The 12,080-nt window shown below is 46.3% G+C and overlaps 2 protein-coding genes across 2 annotated transcripts; one reads left to right on the top strand and one right to left on the bottom strand.

The window, feature by feature from the left end:
• Nucleotides 1-7,223: 7,223 nt before the first annotated feature.
• LOC123188288 (UPF0014 membrane protein STAR2) lies at nucleotides 7,224-8,871 on the top strand. Its single transcript, XM_044600339.1, has 2 exons — nucleotides 7,224-7,869; nucleotides 8,371-8,871. The coding sequence occupies exons 1-2, from the start codon at nucleotides 7,345-7,347 to the stop codon at nucleotides 8,680-8,682; spliced, it is 837 nt and encodes a 278-aa protein (XP_044456274.1). The 5' UTR covers nucleotides 7,224-7,344; the 3' UTR covers nucleotides 8,683-8,871.
• Nucleotides 8,872-9,151: 280 nt separating this feature from the next.
• LOC123188296 (glycine-rich protein A3) lies at nucleotides 9,152-11,692 on the bottom strand. Its single transcript, XM_044600347.1, has 3 exons — nucleotides 11,457-11,692; nucleotides 10,117-10,551; nucleotides 9,152-9,691 (listed from the first exon to the last, which is right to left on the bottom strand). Exons 2-3 carry the CDS (start codon nucleotides 10,532-10,534, stop codon nucleotides 9,399-9,401), a joined length of 711 nt encoding a protein of 236 aa, XP_044456282.1. The 5' UTR covers nucleotides 10,535-10,551; nucleotides 11,457-11,692; the 3' UTR covers nucleotides 9,152-9,398.
• Between the last annotated feature and the right edge of the window lie 388 nt (nucleotides 11,693-12,080).

The raw sequence follows: 12,080 nt of genomic DNA, 5'->3' as shown, positions 1-12,080 counted from the left end.
ATGACTTGAAGTAGTCGGCAAAGATGTGGCATAACCGACTGAATGAATTCCATTGTTAGAAGGGTTACTCAAATAATGATGACTGGTCATGTATATTCATCAAGGAATCCAGAGAAGGATTTGTACAATTTATGTGTATGTTGATAATATGAATATCATTGAAACTACACAAGTAAGTACATGAGACCAGCAAATCATCTTAAGACGGAGTGTGAGATGAAAGATTTGGTTAAGACCAAACTTTGCTTAAATTCCAAACTTAAGCATATTCCTTCGGGAATACTTGTTCATCAGTCCACATTTATCCATAAGATATTTGAATAATTCAATATGGATAAATCATATCCATCATGAACTATGGTTGTCTGATCTCTCGATAGAGATTAAACCGACTAAGACCTAAGGGAAGTGATGAAGAGATGTTTGAACTTGAGTTTCCATATCTCGGTGCAATGAGAGCACTAATGTATTTAGCAATTTGCACCAGGCCTGGTATATTACTTGCAGTAAATTGATTGGCTAGATGCATCTCCAATGAAAAGGCATTGGGTTAGTGTGAAGAATATTTTTGGATATCTTCTAGACACTAAAATCTTGGTTTGTTTTATGAGAAAAATCAAGATATGACCATGGTTGGATATTGTGATGCTGGGCATATATCATATCCCCGTAATCCTAGATCACAGACTGGTTTTGTCTTATCGAATGGATTAACGACCTTCTCTTAGAAGTCGAGAAGAAAAACTTTAGTGGTTGTATCCACTAATCATTCTGAATGTATGAAGCAACATCTGAATCTGTTTGGCTTCACAGAATGATGAACTTTGTTGAAAGTCCGGGCGGGTTTGATTGATAGGACTCACCCACCATTATCCATGAAGATAATGTTGTTTGTATTACATAGATGCAAACAGGTTATAAAGAGCAATATTATAAAGTATATTACTCTGAAAGTATTTTCTTCAACGTGAGTTGAAAAGTGGGAAGATAAATATTTAGGAAGCAAAGTCATATGTGATCTTAGTGATATGTTCACAAAATCTTAACCAAGTTCTTCATTCCAGAAAAATGTTGGTGGAATTGGTATGAGATGACTTTGTTATTTGCATAGTTCTGGGGGAGTGTACTCCTGAACGATAACCTGTTCAAGATCTCTGGATCTTTGTTATTGCACTCTTTTCCTTTATGAGTTTTTCCTAAATGGTTTCTCATAGAAGGTTTTTAATGAGGCGATAGTAATACAAACATTTTATATGTCGATTTCTCCTTATTTTCCCACTGGGTTTTTGGAAGGAGCTTTCGATGGCATATTGTACATATCTCCTCATATTTTTCCTATAAGGTTTTTGGAGGAGCATTTTTTAAGACTGATGGAGTTACATGGACAAGCATAGATTAGAGGGAGTGTTGAGATTTATCTAATCCATGTAATTAGGCATAATCTACGCTTGTAACAGACGTGCAGTTTCCACACGCACTCCCTCCTCTTGGAACGGATACTTCTGTTCGAGGTCTCCTTCCCAAACATCGCGCCCCCCTCAGGGGGTATTTAGATATATTATAACTGGGCACTATCGGAGCAATCTCAGGCTATCAGCGTTCTAAACCGTTCGATTACGTGCCTGGGTCTTATCTGGTCGTCTAATCTGCCGTTAGCGCCACGATGTTCCTCACTCGGCCAACTGTCTTAAGTGGACGCTACTCCGGAAGAAAAATCGGAGCTATATGGTTGGTTGGGCCTCACCGGCAGCCCATCTCAGCGTCATGAACAGGCTTTCCACGCTGCCCCACTCGCAACGCCTCTTCCTTTTGCACTCCAGCCCTAGCCTAGCCCCACCGGCGACGGCGAGGTTAGCGGCGACGATGGCGAACCACACCCCTCCCAGCGATGCAGATCAGGCCAAGACGGGGGTACGGCGAACCACATCCTCCCAGCGATGCGAATCAGCCACGATGGAGGTGTGATGGCCAGACCGTCACATCCTCTTTTTTACGGGCATCACATGCATCCTTCCCTGCCTTCGTCGTGGAAGATTTGGTGAATCGGTCACATCCCAGGTGGATGAGATGAAGGTGTTATGCGGGAGGGACAGGCAGATCCCTTGCCGGTGGAGGCTGCCATGAGTGGTGATGAGGTGGGCAGGTGGCCATGGTTAGATCCTTTCTTATTGACACTGTTTTTTCCCTTCCAATCCGCCACAGGATGCTGGTTCTGGTATGTTGGTTTGGGGATCTAAGGGCTAAGGCAGATTTGCAAAAAAGACCATACCATTGGGTTCCGACTCTTTAAAATTTTTGCAGGTGCTCTTAGATCTAAGTTGAGGTATTGGAATCCTAGAGCACACGATTTGCAATGTCTGTTGACCAGGTTAGTTTCCATGTTCTCACATATACAGTATCATCTTAATATCCAAGCATGTGCGCCCATGATTGATGCTACTGGATATGTATATGATATCTATTGCCCTCGAATTAAATCTTTACCCAAATGGTATGTAATGTAAAACTAAGCCTGACCGTGTTAATTAATGCACCACAACAATCACACATACCCTTTATTTTCCTGTTACAGGGAATCTCCAGACACGAGAAAGTATGTATCTACATCAGTAAATTTCTTAGCTTCTCTAGAAATACGATTTTGGTTTGTTTTATTTATTAGCACTACCCCAATTCACATTGGATTTGTATGCACACTTCTGAAAGTAAGGTTGTATGGTCGCAACATATTCTTGTCAGGACTGCGGACACTTAGCATAATATATTGCTGCATATATATCAGACTAGATAGAGCAAGCGTTTAACTGTTGATTTATGTAGCATAATATTGTGATGGTACAAAGTTTGCAGCAAGGTTTATAGTGCAACAAAACAAGGCGTTGTTCATTCTGCAATAATTGACGGAAGGTTTGCCGGTATACCTTTCCTCACATCACATTACCTTTCACCAATAAGTTGCATTTGTCATGATCTGAAACTCATTATGCGTTTCAAATCTTTAAGCATTAATCATCGGGTGTTGAAAACGATAATAACTTATTGATAGGATCCGCCATATACGGCCATCTCCTTTCTTAAATATTATTATGGCTTTGGACTTGGGAATTCACTTTTGTTTCCTTGTGGTTTATTTCTAGGTATCATTTAGGTAAGGCCAACGCCCAAAGTTGTTCATGGAACTTAACATCAGAATGGCTTGGCTTTCTTGAGTAGAAAAGACGACAGAGTTATTTTATTGTCGTAGTGTGCCTATTCCGAAACAAGAAATGAGTGCTTTGCAGATTTTTTTAAATAATATAATTAGAATGAATGAAATATGCGAGGATTGAGCTCCTGAGTTGTGTAATTGTTTTAAATATTTTTGGTTATTTTTTGCTGTTCTTGTGAAAAAGTTGGATAAAGGAGACAAGGTGGTTGGTGAGAAGACCCAGATCATGTATGCTTCTGTATCAAGGACTTTTCTCATACCTAGCCCAAGATGAGCAGTTCTACATACAGACAATATTATCAAGAAACATTCTTGTGGCAAGAAGCTCAACAAAAATCTTAGAAATTCTCAAGTCAATCATGCATGCTCATGTATGTGACTATGTGGTATGTCAGGCTTTGTTCATATATATCCCCACAAACATGGTCTTAAGTTGAATGTTGATCCTAAGTAAGAAGCTTAGAAGAATTCTTGTGTTACAAATTTACAATGTATGGCTTTCATGACTTGTGCATAGCGAGTGATAAGACACTACATGTAATGCCACCTATTTTTTTTCCAACATATCATTTCTTTATTATTTTCTGCTGATTTTGCTACAGTTATGTGTTTGACAATATTCTTATAATTTGTATGAAAAAAATAGAAGTTTACAATTGATAAGGCTATATGTTTTTCTTGGTTAGTTAAGAGCAAAAGATTGGTTTCTGGACCGAGTATGGAAGCAATCTATGTTAGCCATGATTATTTTTGTAGTGGTATTCTACTCTAAACCTTGTCTCAGCGTTCATGCTCCAAGTTGAATACCAATCTTCCAATACATATTCTTCCAATCCTAAAATCTGGAACCCCTATCAATCCTGATCTGCAATTTCATTACTAATATGACCCTCTACCACTACAAACCAAATAAAACTATTCTTCTGTTTATTGACAAATACCATGTTATGGCTTAGTTTACGCAATTGTGGCAATGCCTACCTTTTCATTGTAAAAATGGACGGGCGCGGCAACGCGCGCCATCAATAATCTAGTATATATGTAATCCATCGATCAACGAAAACAGACTATTCATTCTTGCAATTCTCTTTTAACAGCATGCATGCCATCCAGAGCTGATCCGAATGCTTCGGTACGTAGTACCTGACAAGGTGGGTCACGACCTTTGTAATTGGGCCAGGGTGACGCGGCCCAGTACAGGGGACTGTTCTGGGCCGTGAAAATCGATAAAGAAAAGAGAGTCCGGCACGGATTGAGGAGGGAATCCATCCGGTCCCGGCACGTACCGGCCCAAACGGGAACGAGTTCTTCTTGGACAGCAAGTCCGGCAACCCCCTCCGGTGGGGGCCATAATAAGAGCGAACGCAAGCCGAAGCCAACCAAACCCAAACCACAATCCTTCCGATCCCCAACCTTCCTCGGCGATCGCCTCCGTCGCTTCCGACCTCCGGTGCCTCCCGCCGCTTCCGCCGAGCTCGATTCGTTCCCCTCCTCCGCGCGTCCTAGGTAAATATCCGGATCCTCCCTCCCCGGCCTCCTCCTCCTCCTTAGTCGTGGTCGATTTCGAGCTCTTTGGAGGTACCGGGGGCTTGGGGGTCCAAACAATCGACGACCTGGCTAATCTGCTTGCTTTTTTTAAGCTCAAATCGGTGTAGGGTTGGTCCTACTCTTGAATCTAGTTCGTCAGCTGTGCGATATTGGAATTAGTGCGAGGATTGGCTTGTTTACATTGCCACGATTGTGGATTTGTTGCTTTGCCTGTTTTCAAGGTTCGTTAATGTTTGTGTAACTGAGCTTGGTTCGTTAATGCTGCTCCAGTCGTGGCCTGAGGGTGCCAGAAGAAAGCTTGCCCTGCCAATTGATGTTGTTTGTTCTAGTAGTTTTGTTGATTTTGCCGTTTAGGGCTACAAGTGCAGATTAATATTTCAATTGCAGATTACCTTCATAGGTTGGAGTTTGGTTAACTGAGCTGCTTGATTGTTTGGTTGGTTTACTAGTTATGTATCTCGTTAGAATTAGTTTCAGATTGATCTGTATGTATCAACACAGTATGTTTTCCTGTTATCCAGTTTAGTTAATGTTTGATTAATCTGATTTGATCATCATCTGTACAAAAATCTAAAAAATAATACTAAAGCCGCGTCAATTAACATGGATCGAGGGAGTACTATAATCAATCCCTGACATTTGTTGTTAGTATTTCTGTGGATTGTGCTATTTTTCAGTGCGGATTAACTTTGTAGGTTGGAGTTTGATTAGCCATTGTTCAACCAACTATTCTAGCTTGGATGCTTGGCTGGTATGGTAGGCGCTGTAATCTAGCGCTGTGCTGGTGTTGCAACTGGTGTCCATGAGTATTTAGTATTTACAAATCTGGTTATATTTAGTTTTAAGGATTGATCTTTATGCATCTGTGTGATTGTAGTTTTTCTTGTTATGAAGTAAAATGATGTTTATTTAGTACATAAATGATTTGATCAGCCGATGTACATATATAGTAGATAACTACTTTTATTGTGGCTTCAAGGTGTTGCAAGTATGCTTTTCCTTCGAATGCTACCTGTGACTCTGAGAATGTGAGCATGCTGATATCATTGGGAATCAAGGTTTTAGAATCTAGTATTTTCCTTGTTAGATAATTCCATGGTAGGATCGTAGGATCATTGTAATTATGTCCATTTGACTAGGGATATGCGTTCTGGTTTGGTTTTAGTTTGATTGGCAGACTGGATAGCTATTTGACGAACAGTTTGCTGCATATTGTGAATGTTGTGCGCATCGGGTAGTAGGGCAGAGCTTATAATTTTTTTTCTTGTGATGGGAGTCATGTTTGCTGGTGGCACTTGTTCTTTTTAGTTCACCTCTTCTGAGATGCTTGGTTTTTCATTCAGCTGGCTGATGTTTTAGGGTATTTAGGTCACAGAACAGGTGGCAAGTATGGCCCTCTGTTTTGTCCATGGTTTTTCATACTTTACGCTAACTTTAATTCATATATGATCTATATATGCTTGCTCTTGACTTTGAAATTATCAGTTTGGTCCATGCTCAAATTGAGCTCATGCCTAAGTTGTTTATCCTTTATACACATGTGTATATGTTAGAACCTTGCTATATAAAAACTAAATGTCGCAACTGTGGAAGTTTGCCATTGCTGCTTGTTGAATTTACTTGTTTGTTTGACTACCTTTTTGAAATTAGGTAGATGACATTCGCTGCTCGGTGCCTTCATGTGTTGCATAGATGAACCTATCTCATATTGCTAAGCTGACAGCGCCCTCTTGTTCCTGTTTTGCAGACTAGCTCCAATGGGCTTCATCCAGAGCACCTTCTCGCTGCTGGTCGGCGCCGCGGGCGGCATCTACATCGCCCAGAACTACGACGTTCCCAACATCAAGAACTACATGCAGGGCCTGATGGGAAAGGCCAAGGAGCTGGACCATGCCTACAAGAAGCCCGAGGACGGCAGCAAGAGCAAGGCTTAGTCAACCCGCTCCCCCCACCGCATCCATGAGAGCATGACCGACCGTTTAGCATGCTAATTGTTATCACTATCACTTAGTACTTAGTAGGTTCACTATATATGATTTGAGGGATGACTCTGTCCACTCCGTTTTAAGACTCTGTCCTGGGGATGAAAAATAGCTGATGATGGCGGCACGTTTGTGAATGAATTAATCGATGGAATGACCTGTTAGACTGCATGATTCGTGATGATTGTTCATTTGTGGAGCCATTTTCCGTTTGACTTGCATCCTGATGATTGTTCGTTTGGTCCATTAGTCTATGCCAAGGTTAAGTTTTGCGCCAATGATTTCCTGTGAGCGCGTCAGCTCAGATTCTCCCGCACTTTTGCTGCTGAGTTTTTGTTTTAGATTCTTTCGTCTTGGCTTGGGTTGCATCTGGCATGGCATGGCATAGTCTGCATTCACTGAGCGGTGGGTCCCACCTTCCGCCAAGGTGCCCCCTCGCCCTCCACCACGTAGCACCCACCCAAGCGCCACGCCGCAAAGCAGAGCAGGGCCTGCCTCTCCCATTCAGCGCCTTTCTCGCTTGCTCCCTCCCCCCACTTGCCCACCGAGCTCCTCAAAGCTCAAGAAGCAACCCACCCTCGCCGGAGCAGCACACGCACGGCGGCCATGGCGACGGCGGCGTCGCTCCTCCTGGCGCAGGAGGTGGACCCGTGGGCGCCGGGGTTCTGGCGGGACTTCGCGATCGGCATGCTCAAGCCGCTGGCGGCCACGGTGGTGGTGGCCATGGCGGTGGCGCTGAGCTTCACGCAGCGACTGGGCGTGGAGGCGGAGATGCTCTACGCCATCGCGCGCTCCTTCCTGCAGCTCTCGGTCATCGGCTTCGTGCTCCACTTCATCTTCACCCAGAGCAGCGCGCTCTGGATCCTGCTCGCATACCTCTTCATGGTCACCGTCGCCGGCTACACCGCGGGGCGCCGCGCCCGGCAGGTCCCGCGCGGCGGGTACATCGCCGGCGTGTCCATCCTCGCCGGCACGGCCGTCACCATGTTCCTGCTCGTGGTGCTCAGCGTGTTCCCCTTCACGCCCCGCTACATCATCCCCGTCGCCGGCATGATGGTCGGCAACGCCATGACCGTCACCGGCGTCACCATGAAGAAGCTCCACGAGGACGTCAAGACGCAGCGGAGCCTCGTAAGTCAATAACAATCTCGGTCTTCGTCTTCCGTTCCGGCACCGCCGCGCGCGCACCAAGATCATTTTTTCTTGAAACAAAACAAAAATGCTACCCTGTTTATGTTGTTTGTTCACTCATTTCAGTCTGTATGTAGTTCAAATTGACATATATAAAACATTTTATATTTGTGAAGAGACGAAGTAGTTAACTTTGTGTAGGTCTTTGCACCGTCAATAACTTCGTGTAGGTCTTTGCACCGTCAATAACTTTGTTAGTATGATTGAAGTATAATATCGTTCATGCCATTCTGCATTAGCTAAAGGCGTGTGCACTCTTTTTCCATTCAGTTTATAAAATACATGATCATGGTCTCCACGACTACGCAACCTTTTCTTCCGAAATTTTAAACAAATTCAGCAAGAAACTAGTAGTACAAAATTCTGAACTTGGTATTTTCATCACAAATTCAGAGAATCGACTCCAGGTGACGCTTCATTTTTCTGACCGTTTCATCGCAGGTGGAGACTGCGCTGGCGCTGGGGGCGACGCCGCGGCAGGCGACGGTGCAGCAGGTGCGCCGGTCGCTGGTGATCGCGCTGTCGCCGGTGATCGACAACGCCAAGACGGTGGGGCTGATCGCGCTGCCGGGGGCCATGACGGGGCTCATCATGGGCGGCGCGTCGCCGCTGGAGGCCATCCAGCTGCAGATCGTGGTGATGAACATGCTCATGGGCGCCTCCACCGTCAGCAGCATCCTCTCCACCTACCTCTGCTGGCCGGCATTCTTCACCAAGGCCTTCCAGATCGACGACTCCGTCTTCGCCGACTAGCCCATGACCGGACAAGCAGCTGCTCTGTTTTCTGTGTGATGATGACAATGACAAATAATTTTGTTTTTCTGCACCTCAAAGTCGTTTGGGCTGAGTCCGCATGTTTTCATGCTGAATTTCGTCCGTCAATTCTGGGCTTGTGCCATTTTTTAACTTTGGCGACATTTATGAAACGAATATATCATCATATCCTCCCGAAGCTATTCTGGAAATGGCCTGCACAATTTCCAGCGAGTCGCATTCGCCATTCGCACTAGGGAAATTGACAGTGCGTCTAGAGATCAGTACTACAGAGCAGCAATTTACAAAATGTTGCTTGCCCGCCCTTTTGGAGGAGCATCGAACAGTTGAAAATGGCAGCAAAATTGCCACATGTTTGGTCAGGAGCAACAATTTTGCCCCAGCGAAGCAAACACAACACCAATTCAGAGCACAACGACACATGACCAGCATCAGAACAGGGTAAGCATACCGCCACACAGAATTCAGGTACTTATTAGCAAGTCATATCTTGTCACAGACGCAGACTAGAGTGCCAAATCATAGAGGAAAGGATGGAAGCTCCACGAGATCGAGCAGCGACCACACACCACCCTGCTTAGATACATCTCAAAGGCTTTCCCTGACCAAACCAAGTTCTGGAAGCCTACACAAAGAGTTTAGGTAATTTTTTTTTGATTCATCAGCCATTGTGAAGCTACTAGCTAGCGCGCGCATTACTTCCACTTCTTGAACTTGCCGCCGCCGCCGAACATGCCGTGCTTCCCATGCTTGCCGTGCTTGAACTTGCCGTGCCCGTGCTTCCCGTGCTTGAACTTGCCGCCGTGGTGGCCGTACCCGCCGCCGTAGCCTCCATGGCCGCCCATCATGCCTCCCATCATGTGTCCACCTCCACCGTGGCTGCCGTGAGAGATCTTGTGTGCTCCGTAGGCGGCGGCGGCAGCTGCTGCGCCTCCAGCCAGCATGCCGCCCATGCCCATGCCTCCTCCTCCATGGCTACCACTGTGACCTGAGAAACAATAGCCGATGAGGATGGATGCTCAAGAGTGATACACGTTTGATACAACAGATTTTATAAACCACTACTCGTATCCTGAGATGGAACTTGGCATATTATTGAAGATGCAGCGCATACCACACATATATAAATGGATATCAATCAAGCACACACTACACATATAAATGTACATCAATCCAGTGCATACTACACATACAACCTGAGAAACAATGAGGTTTGATACAAGAGAACTTGGGACTCTTTACATCAAGATAAACCACTACTCATATACGAGACCGAAATGGCATGTTGTTGAAGATGCAGCGCATAATGCACATATACATGCATCTCAACTGTGGAAATATAAATGCTAGTGCAAATGGTAGCAATTTATGGAGTCCAACAGGAATGGTATAAAACAAAGGAAGGTTACATACCGGATGAGCCAGGGTAGCCGGCAGGGGGATAGCCATGCTGCTGTGGAGGGTAGCCATGCTGCTGCGGGGGGTAGCCATGCTGAGGAGGGTACCCTTGTTGTGGAGGGTATCCATGGCCACCAGATGGGTACCCATGACCACCAGACGGGTACCCATGACCACCACCATGAGCACCGGCAACGCCGTGCATGATGTTGGAGAGGAGCCCCTTCTCCCCATCAGGGCCTCCCGCTCCAGGTGCAGGAGGGTAAGCCCCAGGTGCTGGAGGGTATGCCCCAGGTGCAGGTGGGTAAGCTCCAGGTGCAGGCGGGTATCCTTGCTGTGGAGGGTAACCTCCCTGCTGCGGCGGGTACCCTGCCGGAGGGTATCCCCCCTGGCCACCGGGTGGGTACCCATGACCATCGTTGCCTCCTCCCATTGCTCTGAGGGAGCTAACTGCACATATCATGATTAGGCAAATGTTAATACGTGACAGAGAAATCTTGCTGTCTTTAGGCATAAGAACTGCCATTAAACATGTGATGTATGTAACAGTTGCTAATGTATTTTCTTGTCGGTTAGAGGGCCGGTAGCACCACCACATTGATGTGTTTATGCCAGCTAGAGCAGAACTAGTCGTCCTCGCAACAGAACATTTGACTTGGTAAAAGAATGATATGCTTGAGTGAGTGCTGCGTGCAAGCAATCAGACATGGTCCTCAGACTAAAATAAACAGGGCAGCAACAACCAGCCATCGTGCCTAACTGCCTACCCAATCCTCATTCCAATTTCCAAATGGCCAAACCATGTCCATGTGCCTAACAAGCAGCAATCTATTCATACAAGAGAGGTGAAACATGCATGTGCAGATGTGCTAATCAAAACATGAAGGAAGGGCATACATGTATGATTATTAACCACCAATCGCAATCGGAGAGACTTTGCGGGTTTTCTGAACCACGCCCAGTGCAAGTGGAGTAGATTTTAGCTTTTCGCATCATCCTGACTAGGAACTCCACAACAGCACTGATTAATCCATGGATCAAGAGCCGCACCGATCCAACTGACGAAAACCCTCGGGCATGACTTCCCACACACTAACGGCTAATTCGGGCGCCCCCTACCACAGGGGTTTTCTCACGGCAACCAGCCCCAATCCAGATCCCGCGGGGCCAAATCCGTGACCGATCCCCCTTTCCACGGCCTCGACTTGGAAAAATCCCCACCCAGGCCGTCAAACAGGACAGAACAGAGCAAGCAAAAAAAAAAAAAATCCCCTCCGGTAAATTTATTTTTGCCACGATCTACTACTCGGAAGCAAGAGGGGCCGCGGATTCGCAGGGCTGTAGGAGGCGCATACCTAGAGGAGAAGATCTGCGATTCTGCGAAGCTGAAGAAGAAGAGGCCGATCTGGATGGATGATGGCGTTCTCCTCCGTGCGCTCCGTGGATATTTGGGCTCCTGTGCGTGCTGGGGGATTTTATATAGGGGGCGGTGGGCTCGTGTACGCGCTTCGGTTCGGCAGGCGTTGGCACCGAATCCCGGGCGGGTCCCGCGGCCTGGAGTTATTATTCGTGGGTGGATGGATGGATGGATGGATAGGACTTGACCTCGCTGCGCAGAGTCGATGACAGGTGGGGGCCGAGACTGCTTCGCTCGAGGCGGCCGCGGCCGAAGCGCGTCGTCCGTCGTGGGGGCGAGGATGGAGAGGGAAGAAAGCTACGCGGCGAAGGAACCCCACGTCCACGTTGCTTTGCCTCGGGGGATATTTGCGCGTTGAAACGACGAGCAGCCGACGCGTGGCGTGTGAGGGCGCTTTTTCTGGCTGGGCCTGGATTCGGTCCAGCAACGCCCCCAGGCAGACGCGACGGGCTGATGAGTCCAAAAGTGTTGGGCCAGACTTTATCGTAGACACTCTCTTTGCTTGCTCTTGTTTGAGCCTGTGTGTTTGTCTAAAAAAAACTCGTTTGAGCGTGTCACCTAC

This window comes from Triticum aestivum, chromosome 1A (genome assembly GCF_018294505.1).
Source record: "Triticum aestivum cultivar Chinese Spring chromosome 1A, IWGSC CS RefSeq v2.1, whole genome shotgun sequence".
Classification (NCBI taxonomy): domain Eukaryota; kingdom Viridiplantae; phylum Streptophyta; class Magnoliopsida; order Poales; family Poaceae; genus Triticum; species Triticum aestivum.
The sequence above is the reverse complement of the archived record's forward strand: the minus strand, read 5'-3'. Positions and strand labels throughout refer to the sequence as shown.